We start from the raw sequence: 17,107 nt of genomic DNA, 5'->3' as shown, positions 1-17,107 counted from the left end.
TTACAGAGAGAGAGAGGGAGAGACAGATCTTCCATTTGCTGATTGACTTCCCAAATGCTACAATGGCCAGGGCTGGGCCAGGCAGAAGCCAGGAGCTTCATGTGGGTCTCCAATGTGGGTGCAGGGGCCCAAATACTTGTGCCATCTTCTGCTGCTTTCCCCGGCACCCCAGCAAGGAGCTGGATTGGAAATGGAAAAGCCCGCCCATATGGGATGCTGGCATTGCAGGCAGTGGCTATGTCACTATGCCACAGTGACATCCCCCACAAATGTTATTGTATATTTGCCCATTTGCTGCCTCTCACATAAACAAACTATGACATCCTCTCTCATCTGCTGGCTGACTTTCCAAATGCCCACAATAGCTGGGGCTGAAACAAGGAAATTGTGAATCAACCCAGGTCTAAATCTAGTGTGGTACGAACCCAATTACTGGAGCAGGTTTTCTCTACCTTTTTGCGTCTGCATTAGCGGGAAGCTGGAATCAAGAGCCGGAGCTGGGAATTGAACTTAGGTATTCCCATGTGGGACATGGGCATCTTAACCAGTGGGCTGAATGCCTGCCCCCTCTGAAGGAACTGCTGTGTATGGCATCAGAGGTTGACTGTGATGGCCTGAGCACAGCCTGGATTGTGTGTTTTCCCTTCCTTTTGGGACTTTGCTTTCATTTTCCTTTCTTCCTCACAGATTTCACAAGTACTTTATTTTACATAACTATGCAGTATCCTTCTTAGAAAGGTTTTCAGAATTTTGGAAGAATAAAAATTGTGGAGTAGCATACAATTGCAATGTAACTTTTTAACTAGGCTCATGGTTATTTTTTCTTCTTCTTAAGATTTATTTTATATATTTGAAAGGCAGAAAGGGAGAGACAGAGATCTTCCATCCACTGGTTCACTCCCCAGATGGCTGCAATGGTCTGGGCTGGGCCAGGCTGAAGCCAGGAGCTTCTTCCAGGTCTCCCACATGAGTGCAGGGGCCCAAGCACTTGGGCCATCTTCCACTGCTTTCCCAGGTGTATTAGCAGGGAGCTGGATCAGAAGTGGAGCTAGCCAGGATTCCAGTATCCCAGGTGGTGACTTTATCTGCTGTGCCACAAAGCTGGCCCTGGTTTTTAATTCTTGACTTTTACTTGTCTACCTACCAGTATGTATATTTCTTTTGTTATTGATGCACACTGCATAATTACATATAGGAATTATATAATGTAAATTTTGGACAATTTGATAAATTTCAAAAACAATCCCAATTTAATGACAAGTAGATGACTGAATGTCTCATGGAACCCAGTTCTATGTGGCTATTTCTTTCTTCATAAAGCTATGTAATTGTTTAACTTGGGTAGTTAGGTTAGCTAATTGTATTAGTAAGCTTTTCAGTACTCCAGTATTCAGGAAGTTAAAATACTTAGGAAGCCATAAAGTTCATTTCGGCTTACAGTTTTGGAGTTTCAAAGTTAAAAAGCAGGCAGTCTCATAGTCTGGCATCTGAAGAGGGCAAAGCACAGGAGGAGCAAGGATCATATGACAAGCCTGGAACCTGGGAGCCGTTCTTCAGATACCATCCTTGTTGCCTCTTCTCGTAAAGCCAGCATGAATCGATTGGGGTTTCACTGTAACACAGTAATCCCATCCAATCCTGTCCGTGTTTGAAAGGTTTCATAATCAAATAAGAACCCATAATTGAACCAAGCATCTACCCTTAATATCAACCATTACTCTGTTAATCATTAACTTAAGACTTTAGGGTTTAAACATCTGTGAGTGTGGGGAACAAAATCCTGTTCAAATCATAACACTAATGAAGCAACAGCTCTGAGAGGTGGAAAATATAAACTTTAAGTTCCCTCTGAATTTTGCTCTGCTTTGAAGACTGTTCTTTTATTGGCCATTCTTGCTTATATGATGAATAAAGCTTAGGGTAAAAAGGGGCTGGACTGGGGACTGGCACTGTGGCTTAGCAGGTAAAGCCACCGCCTGCAGCGCCAATACGCCGTATGGACACTGGTTCAAGTCCCAGCTGCTCCACTTCCAATCCAGCTCCCTGCTTATAGCCTAGGAAAGCAGTGGAAGATGGCCCAAGTGCTTGGAACCCTGCAACCTAATGGGAGACCCAGAAGAAGCTCTTGGCTTCAGATCGGCTCAGTTTCAGCCTTTGTGGCCATTATTCGGGGAGTGAACCAGCAGGTGGATGATTTCTGTCTCTCCCTGCCTCTGCCTCTCCTCTGTAACTCTGACTTGCAAATGAATAAGTAAATCTTTAAAAAAAAAAAAAAAAAAAAAAAAAGGCTGGACTGGATAAGACCCTTATATACCCTTGTGAAGAGAAATATTATGTTATGGTCGTGAATAGTGTCTTTCTTTTTTGGAAAGAAATACCTATGAATCTCATCAGAATTTATAATAGTGGGAATATTGAAAGAATGTAGAGTTGTTCTTGGTAAAGAAGTACTATATTCACTTTATTACAAAAAGAACATATTTTGAAAATCTCAAAAGTTAAAACACAAGATTATTTTTTGCTTTTATTTTACTTCATGTGCCAAAGCAAAAAAAAAAAAAAAAAAGAAAACCCAGGATGTTCTCGTTACTTTTTAAAAATGTCGTTCTGTATGGAAAATAAAATATAAACTTCCAGTGTGAATTTTACTAAAAACTATAACTAAAACATGAAATAGCAAAAGGCCATCACAATAGCTTCATCTTGTACCGATGTTGTTAAATTCATGAATTAATAATCATTTTACTCTGTCACAGCATAAATCTGTTTTCTACCTTAGATTTTCGGGGTATGGTAGTCAATTTTGTTACAATGGAGCATTAGGATCTTATCACAGATTCATGAAGAAATGGAAGTAGGAATTCCTGTGCTGGTTGTTGAATCTGAAACACATAAGGTCAGAGAGCTGCATAAATCATGGAAAAGAACCCAATCTAGATGAAAAATCTGCTGATTTATAAAAGTTACTATAACAATTTGCATAACTCAAATGCAAAGGTGAAGATGCTGGAGAGAGGTGAATTTTAAGCCACCTGTATCTATCTGTACACTATATTATAAGCTGTTGGATACAACATTTGATTATGGAAATAGACTAGACACTTGTAAAATAATTACCAATAGGGAAATGTTGAAATTAGTTTTGCATTGTTTCAATTTTCATCATAGCCCAAATGTAAATGTATGATTTTGTATGTTTATAAAAGTAGAGTATGTCTTATTTATTTATTTAATAGGTAAATGGTGCTGATTCCACAGATGCAGAAGAGTTTGATAGGTATCAGCAGCTAGACATCATTGCTTCTCATTTGTATGCAGGATATAGTGCGTTTTCTTTATTGGTTAGCCTACATAAGTTACAGAAGACTGAAAATTAGACCAGTGGTATTTACAGTAGAGAACTAACTTCCAGGAAAATAAATCAGCCATAACTAAAACATTATGTTTTCATTTACAGTCTCTTAAAATTAACCTCTACATTTAGTCACTGGAATTTTGGGACCATTTTTTAAAATTTCCATAATACTTTTTATGTTCTTAATCCTGGAGACACAGTATTCATAGTTAAAGGTATTACTGAAACTTGGCAGGAATAGAAAGTCATGTTAGGATAAGTGTATTTTGCTTCTGATCAATGTAATAGGAATAAACATTTGGTCACAGAAAAAGATGAAATTTAGGGAATTTTTTGCATTTTTATCTCAGGATGTTATATCAATGAGTGAAGACAGTGTAGAGTTAACATATAGAAATTTTGATAAGTATTAGGTTTCCTATGTACAATAATAATTAGTTCATTCCATACTGAAGTGTAGAAATTTAGTTGAGAATTTGATGCAGTATCATTTTTCTCAGTATTCTTGGAGATTATATATATATACTTTATATATATTTATTATATATATATATAAATATACACCCAACTTGCATTTCTTAAAAAAAAAGGGCATATGTTCAAAATTCTATTTCAAATTGTTTCTGTTAAATTCGGAAGTTATACAGTTTAAATACTTGGAAGACCATGGTAATTCTCTTTCTCACAGGTAAAGTCCATGAGTTAAATTTGTTTAAACTACTTTACTTTTTTTGGTAATTTTGTCAAGTACACTTTTTGATAGCTTGAGAATATAGTCATATTTTGCCAAAAACTGAAAAAGAGTCAATATTAGCTCTAATCTATAGGATTGTGGGTTGTTTTTATTTTTCCCCTAGCTACAGGTGCATGTTACAGCTTGCCATTGTGGTCATTGTGGTTCATTTCATTAAGCTTCTTGTTCTATCTGCTTTATTGAGACTTGGGAAACAGTATTTTTCTGAGTGATTGTACCATGTTGTTCCAAATATAAGGCCACCCAGAATAGAAGGCAACCTCCAACTAGAAACAGCTCAAATATGGAGAAAGGCTGGGGGCCCAGAGCCCGGCGGGTCTTGCAGTGGTGGCAAGGGTGCCGAGGAATAGGACGATGCCTGCCCACTCTGCCGGTGAGTGAAGAAGAGTCAGCTGGCTGCACTTGGCTGCATAACCAGATGGCTTCTGTTGTTAGAGGAAACAGTTATGCTGGGTGGGGGAGAGAATAAGGCCATTCACATGAAAGAAAGTTGCTGGATGTCTGACTCTGGGGAGGAAGGATGGGAGAAGGAGAGACTTTGACCTCCTTGATATTAGTCTTCAGTGTCCTTTTTCCTGAACCTGGAGGTAAAAATTGAGCAACTCCAAATGGAGAGAACAAAGGTACCTTGGACCTTTTATGAAAGAAATATATAAGGTCAGTGACCATGAAAATTAACACCTCAGATGTTTCTAGAGCAGCCTGGAAAATTATACCTTGTCTTTTCCAATTGACTACTGAGCAAGAGGTAGTACATGTGGTCATGTGTAGCTTGAAAATAACTCCTATCCAAGTATTAACCCGGCCTGACCCTACTTAGCTTCTGAGATGAGGTGGTATCGGGCACATTCAGTGTGTTAGGGTCTGTTTACATTTTATTTGTTGAACTCTTTATTTAGTGGAGCTAATAAGCCTCTGACAATAATGAAAATTAAAAATGTGCTGTCTCAAAAAAATATTAAAAAAAAGGCAACTCAAATTGGGAGTCCACATCTCCAGTTCTGTTAAGATTTTTGCTCTTTTTAAACTTCCTGTCTCCTGAGTCAGCCAAGAACAGTTTACATAAATGGACTTAGTATTACTGAAATAAACTCAAAGGTACTGCTTAAGATCATTTGGTGTTCAGTGAAAATGTTTTAGTCAATTGAGAGTACATGCCAACTGAACCTAAATAATTCCCTAAATATTGGTATTATTCTACTGAGCACATTGAAACCAAACTTTTCATTCTATGGCACTAAATGAGGTCTAATAAAATGAGGTGCTGGATTCTTTTGTTCTAAGAAACTATTTAGCACTTGTTAGTGCTAAACTTTACCAGTCAAGCATTTGATCACGTTTGTAGTTCACAAAGAGCATAAAGTAAAAAACCTCAATTTTCTGGTTGATATCTAGTCCTAATTAACTGTTAATGCTAATTAGAAATAGAAATTTAATCCCCCCCCCCACACACACTGTATACTCCAGCAAAGAGCCTATTGTAGCCTTTTATTTTAAGAAACTACTTGAATAAATGAGTGGTTTTTTTCTGAGTAAGTGTGGCCAAAACAGGACTCTCCTTAAATACAAATGATACAAAATTGCCCAGATGACTTGGTTTAAAGAGGCTGTTTACATTGATCTTAGAAATTTTCTACCCTGAAAGATAGAGGCCCCATGACCAAACTAAGACATGCTAGCATTGATATGCCTGCCGTTTTGCCAAATTTGCAAAGAAAACTTTGACAACAGAAAGGCTGTAAAGAAAGGGAAGGAAGAACTGGATGGAGCACAGTCCAGAGGGGAAGGATCATTGGCTTCTGAAGTAGATGACCAGTCAGAGGGAAAATGGTGCTGCTCTCCTGGGTCTCAAAGGAGAGGGCTGAAGTGCGTTCTGTAAATACTCAGAAGTCTGTGCAAGAGTTCATAAGGATGGGACCAGTAGAGAAAAAGAAGAAGAGTTTCCTTTGTAACTCCTGAGTTTTGGTACAATTTCATCTCTACAGAGGAAGAAGCTGTTCACACTTGGGGAGTAGGGGCAGGACAAAGTGTCTCCCCCTTTACATCTTAAACATTTTCCCTTAGTTATCTGCATCAGGCATTATGATGTCTGGCTGGGTCTGAGTTAGAAATTCCAGAAAGTAGAGCTTGTCATTGGGACGGTTATGATCAGCCATGCTATGCCACCAGTTGTTATTACTTTGTTAGCAGTAAGGGAGGACAGAAGCTGAAGAAGTTCCCTTCCACCTGAGTGCTGAGCGGGGCAGGACTTGATTGAACAAGAAATGACAGCAACAAGAGAAGGGAGAAAATTTTCCAAATTGAATCAATAATTGTCTCCTTAAAAATGAATGTTGATTCTGATTTTATAAATAGCATGGTTTATATACAAACCATACCTGTAACTATTGCTGTGTGCAGCATTTCCCTCCCATTCCCCACATGTACATTGTAGAAGTTCAAATTCATATCCCAAGCCATTGTTGTTTCTCCCTTTGTGATATACCTTCAGTGGCTCCTACTGAGGGGATTGGATTGATGGAGTCAGTTCCAACAAAGCAGTTGCTACTCTATTAGGAGAAAAATCTGTGGATCAAATCTCTCAGTGTCTCTGAGTATAATGATTTACCTAAAAGCTGGTTTGGAAAAAAATCCAATTTGATTGCTATTTCTGGAAGAGTTGGTGACTAGTATCCTCCCCCCTCCCCCCCCCACTGATCCATCGTCTTCCCCCAAGCAACCTGTTGAAAAAGTACAGTCCCCTGTACACTAAGGTCAAACTGATCACACTTGTGTTCTCATTTCTTACCAGTTAAGTTGAAGAATCACTAGGATAAACATAGGTAATTTGTATATTTTGTTTCATTTTTTAAAAGGCCAGAAAATGAAGAATTGTTGTCAAATTTGGTTAAATCTCCTTGGAAAATGCCCTACTGTAGGTCTTTTTTTCTTAAGAGTTTTGTAACAATGCAAGGATGTGATGTGTCTGCATTTTCTGATACATATGGAATATGGCATTTGGCTTGCTGAGTGAGCATGTTTAACTCAGCTGTGGTGTAACTCAAAAATTCCTGATCCTTGAGTATCTTTAAGTCTCAAAAATCACTCTTGAAATATTCTTAATGGCCATTCCTTTGGGGGGATTGCTCTTTGCTAAATCAGATATGACATCTGGACATGCATAGAGATGACTTTTGGTTAAGCTTTTTGCCAGTCCAGCAGCAAGTGTATTCCACTTAACAGGTTGATAGCATTGCAGGACAGGCTAGAAAAAAGTAACAAAATGACTAATTGTCATTTGGCAGTGAAACTTAATATTGAATGACATCTATATAGTTTTAAACGACTTTTGTTTTAATAACAAAGTTGTTGATTTTCTACTAAGGGTTCTTTTAGGTTGTCATCAGGGGCTGATGGGAGTAACAGTTCACCCAACTCTCCTGCTAGCTTCAGTGGACATACCACACCTTCTCAGCAGCCTGAACCTGTGGTACATTCTCTTAAGGTAACCAACTGTGTGCAACCATTTATCCAGAACTTCAGTTGTGTCGTGGCTTGTTTGCTGTAGTCTGGTAGTCTTCACAGTCTTTCTTTATCCATAGATGCTTTATTTTTTTGACCTTGTATGGTGTAACATTTTTATCTTAATTTGTAAAGTATGATTTTTGTTTTTAAAAAAGTGGGCTCGAGTACTTATGGGTGCCTCTCTAGTTTTATCATTTTTGTTTTGAGTAATGTGATTCATACTGATCTGCATTGAAGTTCAAGTCTGACATGCATGTGTATCCCTGTATGTAAAATATTGTTACAGGTAAATTCTGTGTAATGTTTGTAGCATGGATGTCTTCAAGTGTAGGGAATTAATAGTTGGTCAAAATAAAGAAGGACATTGTGTCTTTCTTTATGCAATGGAAGTATACTGTGCAACTTAAAGTACTGAAAATAAAACCTACCTTCCTTTACTAAATTAAGTTTTCAATTTTTGCCGTTTTATAGAGTATTAGGAAAGAGTTCATGGTCTTATACATAAATCCCATTTAATTTTGGCCTTTAGTGCAGATTATGCAATGATTTTATAGAAATCTTGACTGTTTATCAATTTTAACCAATAATTAACTTCTCAATCAGTGCTATACCTAAAATTAATAGGTAAATATTTACATTATTTGTTTACCTAAGAGGAGAAACTGATCCTGGTAATAACCATCTTGGAACTTGAGCCAGCTACTAGAAATTTATCAATTCCTAAGCATGAAACATTGTCCTTTAGCTTTATCTTTGTTACCTGTGGTCTTGTGTACCCTTTTGAGCTGTAAAGTGGGTAGAGTGCCTCAGTTCTGCTTTTGCCACATGCATTTCACAACCTTTCTTCAAATGGTTTCAGTTTCAGAATGATTTATCAGATGTACTTTTTTAGAGTGGCCTACACTTTCCTTGACATATGTAAAGCAAATAAATAGATAGGAACCCCAATATGTTCGATTTTGTGAGGATTTAGTTTTAACAGAACATTTAACTCCCTTAATATACTTTGCTTTAGTTTTTGTAAAATGCCTTAACTTTCTCAAAACGTTGATTGTTGATGAGGGAAGGTAGGACCATGCTGGTGGCCAGTGGCCATGCACTTGGCATTTCCTGTCTGGGTTGGGATAATTCAGATTGAATGAGAGGAATCTGTGGGAAGGCACAAACAGTATGGGCACTTCTCTGCACCTGGTACATGTTGGTTCACCCACTAGTGAACCAGTTCCTCTCTGCAATAGTATTTGTATGAAATTTAACATGAATCGGGCAGTAGCTATCTGGAAAGGACTTTAGAAGTGGAAAATGAATCAGAGAATGGCTTCAATATTGTAGTATTATAGTGTCTGCACATACTCCAAAAGCAATGCTTTGTTACCACTAAAGATATTTGAAAGCAATTGTGGCCTGTTGAGTTTTTAGGTGGCATGTGTCCTTTGAATCTGATGGGACATAGGGAGTTGCAGTGGAACCTTCTCAATGCAACTGTTAATGTCGCCCAAAGGGAGGTAGGGCAAGGAAAAGCTCAATTTTTGTCCTAATTCATTCTCTAATTTTCATATGAAATTTTGTCTCAAGAGGATCAGATAATGTTATAATCAGAACAGATAAGTGCCCTTGGTTGGCAGATGGGCGATTCTTAGCAATTGAGTATCTTTACTGGATAACTAGGGGCTCTCCACTGTAAAATGTGTTTGCTTCCATAAGTTAATTGTGCCATGAAATGGAAATATGTGCAAACATAATCGTTGAGAAAAGTATCTTAGGAGGATCTCAGTGTAAAACAAAATGGGGCCACTTGACACATTTTGTTTTTTAAAGCTACCTATCTTGAGTTGATTTATATAATAACACTATTCTGTTTAGAAATGGATAAATCAAACTGGCTCAGTTTCTCACTTTCTAATGAGTTTCAAAGAAAACTCTAGGCTTTGACAAACTCGATGGTCATGGTTTTTGAGGAAATGTAAGTCAGAGGGAGAAGTTAGCTCCGTTGAAATGACGCCATATTTCTGTGGCTTTAAAATTCATGATAACTATTAATTGGAGCTTCCTTTCATTTAGAAATTATCGGATTTGAAGTACATACTTGTGATGTATTACAAATCAAATCTGCAAGAAAATGAGCTTGTTTAAGGAGCTCTTTAACTTTTCTATGAATATTCACTGAGCACAGACACTGATTTCCTCTAAGTATGTAACACTTGTGAATTGGCTGTAAAATGAGCTATCCTGACTTTGAGGAAGTGATGCCTCTCTGTTAATAATGGCTAGGAGTTCTGAATGAGAGAGCAGTTTATCAATTAGATTATGCACTGCAGGATTAAACTGTGGTCAGTCTTGGTATCTATGAACTTGACACAAAGCTCCCACTTCAAATAGGTATTGAATTTGCTTATTTTGGTCCAGTTGTCTATTGGAACAAATTCTAAGGGGAAAGTTTTGTCATCAACATCAGCATTGACCACGAGGTCAATAGAACACTAAGTAGTTTAGCTGTGTGAACTCTCTAGAAGCTCTTAAGGCACAAATATTATTTTTGCTATATTAGTACTCCGGTTTCTCAAAGCCAAAGTTTTGCCCCTTTTCCTATTATAGAAAGTATCCATTTAGGGCTAATTTAGTTGAGTGGAACATGGACTTCTAAAATTGTTTGAGCTTTGAATCTCTGGACATTGCTCTAATGAAAAATATTTAAAGTAGCTCACATGTTTTTTGTATAAAATGCCAATATTTCTCTCTGCTACTGTGAAAGAGCCATCTCTGCCGTAGGCCCCAGTAGCTGTACAGGCAGGAACTGTGAGGTCAGTAGTTGTCTGGGGCATATTCTTGGGTTCTGACTAGTTCCACTTGTCACTATCATCATTTGTTAGTCTTTTATATAGGCCATGTCTACATATCATTTGGACTGTTTGGCACATATGATTAACGACATTGCTTACCATGATAATGGAGTGAGATTTACTGATTATCTCCAAATAGTTCATACTATTAGACTATCTTAATAACCAAATTAAATGCACCTAATTATTTTACACATGATTGAATTCAAGTGGTTATTAGTGATGTAGTGGATTGCTTTTAGTGGCTATCCAAAAATATCATAGAATCCATTCCAGATAAGTTTGAGGACAATCAACTGCTTTTAAAAGCTCTTGCTATATGCTAATCCATTCTGATGTGCAGACATGGAGAAAAGTAAAGATTTTACAAAGTGGAGTTCCTTGATGGTTTTATCATAACTAACAAGTTTGTTTCTTTCATGTGAAATTTGCTTTTGTTTTTCAACAAATCCAGGTCTTGGATGTTCAGGAAACTATAGATCGTCAACAGGGTAAAGAGTATGAACATGACCTTAGTGAGACAGAAAAAGCTATAGTCAGAGAAATGTGCAATGTAAGTTTAATGTGCTTTATTGTGTATTCTGTGTTGAAAGCCTCATCATAGCTTAGTTACTGCTTTATGGATACCTGCTTTCTAAAATGCTGACCAAATGCTTTTGTTTTATATGAAAATAATAGAACCAGTTCCCCTTGATCTTATCTTCAGTATGGTTTATTGCAGTTTTACTAACAAAATATCCAGGATAGAGATTATCAGCCAATTATCTATTCCAGAATTAATTATAAACATTTCCAAGTATTTAATTTATTGCCTAAAATATGTACTGCTAACTTTGATGAAATCTTTAAGAAGGGTTTTTTAAAGGTCAGTATTTAAAAACTGATGCTAAATAAAATAGAGCCTCTTCAGATTTATTTGCAACTATTGAAGTCAATATCTCACTTGGTAACACTGGCTTATTTCTTAATACATGTGATAGGTGTGTTTCATGTCTCGCATCCAGTGGTTGACCCAAACTCAAAGCAGCAAAGCAGTTACACAAATAGAAATATACCCAGGAAGAATGCAAAATAGTAAAAAGATGAAAAAAATGCTCTTTACCTGATGCATATCCAGTGTAATCATTAATATAGTTTGGATTTTATTAATCCTTTATTAAATTTTTGGCATGATATGCATGGAATACGCCTAATTAAGAACACAATTTGTGAAGCTGTAAAGAGCTAAATGGAATACTGTAGAGAATGTCATCTGTAAGCACTGGTTTTATGGGGCATTAGAGGGTACTTCTAAATGTTTATGGAAAAATGGAGTTAAAAGATATTTAGGTGCAAAATTTTTAAATCTTGGCATAATGTTTCATAATACATATTTTCCATAAACTTTTTGAGGTAGCCTTATACGTTTATCCTGTGATTCTTTTCTTCACTACTTTATCAAAATTACTTAGAAATACCCACTAGATTTAGGAATAGTAGGACCAGCTTTTCTCAGATATATTTATCTACCTTCTTGATGTTTCTGGACTTTAGTAACTGTTACATAATAAATGCCATAGGCATTTTACATTGCTGGGGTGACAGTTTTAGTGTCCTGCTTACCTGTGTTGTGGCTGCTTTTTCTTTTGTGACCCTTCTCAAGTTATTTTTCTTTCCTGCATATCCTTTGTTGTCTGTTTTCCTGGAATCACTAGTTCTAGATGCCATAATTCCCTAAACACACCACTGTTCAACGTGTGCTGTGCTAATTTGACTGTTTCCCTCAGATAAATTTTAAAATTCAAGTGAAATTGCTAAAAATGCCTGTTTCTTCCCATCTGTTGACTATGGGATGAGCAATAAAATTCAAGCAATAGGTGTTAGGGAACAAAAATGGGATCAGTGGCCATAAAAGAGTAGAAGAACATGAGACCATGAGCAACTCAGAAATGTACCTCTGGGTAAGAACCCCCAACATGCACCCCTTACTTTTAAGAAACCAAGTTCCCTTGAAATTAAGTTATTTAAAAGACTTTCTAATAAGCAGTGAAGTTGGGATTATGCCCTCATTTCCATTGACAACCACCTCTTTCCATTTTACGGAATGTGGTAAATCTGGGCACTTCCCTTTGCTTTCCTCTGTGTCTTATAGAAGACCAACTCCACTGAGTTTAATTTCAGAATTTGTTAAGAAATCCCACAGTTTTTCTCCTTCATCTGCCCTTTTTTCCTTTCTTAGAAAAGATGTCTCTGTTCCAGAAGAAACCCACTACTGGATTAGATCTTAACTAGTTTTTTTGTTAATCTTTTTTGTTCACCTATATTTCCAAAAATGCTTCAAAAATAACCATCCAGTAGTGTTCTTTTTAGTATTTAATATAGTTTCAGGATGTTGAAATCTTGTCCTTTTAATGTTCTGTAGGATATCTTTACTAACTGTTCACTTTTATCTTTCATCTCCAAAGTTTGAGGAAAATAAATGAAAACCAATGTAAACAATGACTTATATGAAAAAATTTAAAAGCCAAAAAAAAAAAAGTTGATTTAAAATAACAGTTATGTCACCACTATATGAACATCAGAAATACTTGGAATCTGAATAAAGAAAACTGCAGGTTACAAGGAAGTACTTTCTTAGAAACCTGCAAACATTATGGAGTTCCTATTGGAAAAACAATCTGCTTTTATAATGTTGTACAAGTATAAAGCTTAAGATAATATAAGTTTTGCCATAGTTTCTGATATTCATCCTGAAGATGAATTGTTGCCATCTATATAGTGAAGAGACTATTATCCATAGCACCATCATATTGGTTGGTGACCATTTAAACTATGATATGGAAATATACTTCCCTTTAAGGAATAATGAATCTATATTGTTTTTAGTAGACTCTTGAAAATTCCCTGAGGACAACTGAAATACATGACTAGTCTCTTAGCTTGCTTTTCTTAGTTTAAAAGTCACTATGTCTACTTTTGAATCCTTGGTTTATTTCAGAGCTCTGCCTTCTAGAAGAGTTGACTTTGACAATGTAGTGATACAGTTGTGTTAAGACCCACTGTGTTCCATACTTAAGGAAATGCACTTTGGAGTGTTAGCCATCTAATGCTTTGTGTCTATAATCTGTGTGAGGGCTTCAAGTACATCCTCTTTCTAAACCAGACAATCAAATGTTTTGTTTAGAGGCTAGAGAAGCAGAAATTCTTGATTCAGTGTTTGTTCTTCTTGAGCCAAATTAGAAAACAAGAATTTACTAACCTCCCTTGTGGATAGCATGAACAGTTCATTGTGATATAATTCCTTTCCAAATATTTAATGACCATAGTAACTAATGCTCCCTTCAGGTATAAAAGGACATTTTACATGTAGTAGTGTCTGCTGAAACAGACTCAGTTCCACTGGCTTGGAATTGACGTCAGAGCCCTCTATCCTTACCTGTTACTGTGAAAGGTAATGGGTAATGATAAAAGTAGTATCCATTTCTATTTCAAAACAAAATGCATTCTATGAATAACTAATAAACAAACTGGTTTTTATCAAGTTAGAGCCCCATCACATCCTGTGGAATTTTATTAACATTATTCTCATGTGAAACCCTCCAGAAGGGTTATGGCTGTTACTCTGTGTGAACATATCTGTGTGTATTGCAGTTAGTGTTAGTTTACTGGCAAATTCAGTAGTTTCCTATTGATAACATTCCTCGAAAATGGCCCCATCTTTAAAACATCTTTATAAATGTTATCTCTTCCATGAATTTTTTTCCATCCTATATTTGGATGGTTTGTTTTGTAAATCTGAAAGATCCTATTGTTTAGTAGCTCAGGATCATGATGGATGAGTCAGTCGCCCACTCTAGGAGAAAGCCAGGGAACTTAAAAAGTAAGTGACTGTAGACTACCTGCTCCAGAATCAAGTAGCCAAAGACTAAAACCGCCTTCATTTTCTCCAGTGGATTAAGAATTTGGTATCCTTTGCTGTTTGTATGAGATAGGAACCGGGATGATTTTCTTGGGAGTTCTTAATTCTTCCATCATGTTAAGAATCATTTCGGGAGCTTTTAAAACATGTCTATGCCTCACCTCCACCAATAAAATCACAATTTCTGAAGGAGGGAGTTAGGTTAAGAGTTCCCCAGGTGCTTAGTGTACAGTTAGGGTTGAGGACCACTAATATAAGGAGTAAGTTGGCACATGACTGTTCAGTTTTGGCCCTGGTTACTATCCAGGTGTGGCAGTCTCTCTCTTGAGCAGTTCCTGTGTTTCAGAAATTTGTCATCACATTTTATTTTGTGTTTGAGCTCATTCAATTGGATATTTTGTCTTCATATCCATTTTTGCCCCTCTCATAGTTTCAAATCTCTTGGGGGAAAAAAAGACAAGTAAAATGCTTTTTTTCTTTTTTCAAGGTTGTGTGGAGGAAACTTGGAGATGCTGCAGGTTCCTGTCCTGGAATTAGGCAACATTTATCAGGAAACCAGTACAAGGGACCAATGTGAAAAGCACTCAAATGTGACATCAACACTGCCAGAGAACAAAGAAAAGAAGAAAAAGAAAAGAGTGAATTTCCACCAACCTGGACTCATGCAGTGATTGTACATTGCACATATCTCTTCTAAAAATATTTAGTACAACTTCCCCTTAAAGCTGATATTCTGTGTGTTTCATTTCAGTGTCCACAACAGTCCATTTCAAAGAAGGTAGCTTTGAAAATTACCATTTTGGTACCAATATTTTCATTATGTCTAAAGCATTTTTAATTCCCCAGGTTTAAGAGAGTAAGGCAACCTGCATGGTTAGAAGAATCTAGTAGAGCCTTAGTGGTCTCGATAGAGTTGGCTCATTGCGTATAGTGATGGAGATTTCTCCCATGTTGTGTTGAAGAATAAAGAGGTGTTTTTCAGCTTCCCAATTTTGAGAGTTGGGCACCTACCTCTTATACTTCAGTAAACAAAGTATTAGTTTATAATGCATAATTCATTTGGATGCAAGATAATATTTGGTTTAATTTTTTGAGGTGCTAAAATACAACTAGAAGATTAGCAAGATTTTGTAGAGTGCTTATCAGAGAATACCATTTGTTTCAACTCAAAGTCAATATATCTTTTTTTTTAACAAAAATCTTGAGTTTGAAAATGCGTATCATGGGGACATATCAACCTCCATAGTCACTCAGTGTATCTTTGATGTTAATATTAACAGTCATCTAAAAAACAAGAAAATTTTTCTAAGTGTTTTGAGCTGTGGGACGTCGATTTCTACAATTTAGTTTCTAGACATGCTATAAATTTATGAAACTTTATGTAAACTTTAAAATATTGCACTGCATTTATGAACAGCTTTCTTTGCCTACTACGGCTAACATTTTATGAAATTCTCGCATGCCTTTCATTATTGAGACTAAAAGCTCTTATTCAGATTGCTTGAGGTTTGAAAAGAGGTGTGCTAGCTTTGCTTAGTTTTTTATTTTTGGTATATATAAAAATACACATATAATAATAGAATGTGTGTATTGGAAATGCTATGATAGGTATTTTGTGTTTATCTAAATGCAATGATAGTTTCTTGTATGAATGTGCAAGAGGCCTGTGACAGAATGCTACGTTTTTACTGTAGTTTAAGATTATAAAAGTAGGAATGCAACAATTCCCAGTTTTTTAATATCTTCTAAATTATTGAAATTTGATTCATAATAGATATTTTTAAATAGACTCATTATGCAGTGTATTAGTTGTCCTTGTTGGGGAAATGTAAAGGAATTTTGTTATACTTTAAAAACATGTTACTGTGATGAAAACCCAGACCTTCCTTTTCAGAAAATATTTATGAATTAATTCACTATAGAATTATCTCTCTAATTATCATAATTGGATTACAGTTTAAGCCTCTCATTCTTTTTAAATGTTATATTTTTTCAATATTATTACTCCATAAGGGGAAATTGCTTGCTATATTTGCACCTTCTCTCATAAAAGAGCTTTCATCCTTCAATTGTTGTATTCCTACACTCCAAGTTTTCGTGCCGGCAGCAGAGCCTGCAGAAGCTAATACAAGAGACACTGGTCTTTTGACGATATATGTGTGTAAATTTTGATACTGTATTAAAACTATTTTTTTAAAGTTCCACATAAAATTGAGTATCAAGTATATGTGTTCATCTTAGCAATGGTAATAAATTATTTAATCTCACAGTATTTTTGTCATCTTAAAATGTTTTTCCTAAGTTGAGTGGATTTCTCATAGGTGATGGGATAACAACAATAATATGGATGATTTGTAATCTTAAATATAGAACAAAGACTTTTAAAATGTTTATAATAACATTAAATATTCATTCTCTATACTAATGTAGTTAAAAATTTAGAATGATATTGAACGATGCTTAAGACTTTTAAAATTGGTTATAAAATCCTCATTCTTTTTGATTTATACAGATTAAATTATTAACTATTTAATCACAAGAAGGAAATATACTATAAGGGAATGACTACAGAAATGGGAATCTTTGCCATTTGCCAAGCTTAAAACTATATTTAAGAAGCATATACATTGGAGAAAGGCATAATATATACATCTGATTAAGACACAAAGTGGAAAACATAACATGCTCAAAACATATTTCTATCACTAGTGAGATTGTGGAATAATGCTTCCTACAGTTAGCATTTGTCCCAATTT

At 35.9% G+C, this 17,107-nt stretch overlaps 1 protein-coding gene across 14 annotated transcripts in view; it reads left to right on the top strand.

The window, feature by feature from the left end:
• The window catches only part of CCDC85A (coiled-coil domain containing 85A), a 226,294-nt gene extending 209,671 nt beyond the window's left edge, over positions 1-16,623 (top strand). For 6 of the 14 annotated variants that reach the window (XR_016229356.1, XR_016229362.1, XM_051838800.3 and 3 more), the window contains one exon: positions 14,839-16,623. Coding sequence is in view for 9 of the 14 variants with exons in the window: in XM_051838789.3 (XP_051694749.3) it covers positions 14,839-15,022 (184 nt within the window). In the remaining 5 variants the exon portion in view is untranslated. Of the gene's footprint in view, positions 1-4,347; positions 4,483-7,473; positions 7,594-10,907; positions 11,007-14,838 lie in introns of those variants that run through there. The other 8 variants (XM_051838767.3, XM_051838776.3, XR_016229357.1 and 5 more) reach the window with 6 other exon arrangements.
• Positions 16,624-17,107: the final 484 nt, after the last annotated feature.

This window comes from Oryctolagus cuniculus, chromosome 2 (assembly GCF_051225735.1).
Source record: "Oryctolagus cuniculus isolate XC-2025 breed Fujian yellow rabbit chromosome 2, ASM5122573v1, whole genome shotgun sequence".
Classification (NCBI taxonomy): Eukaryota; Metazoa; Chordata; class Mammalia; order Lagomorpha; family Leporidae; genus Oryctolagus; species Oryctolagus cuniculus.
This window is presented reverse-complemented; position numbering and strand designations above follow the sequence as displayed.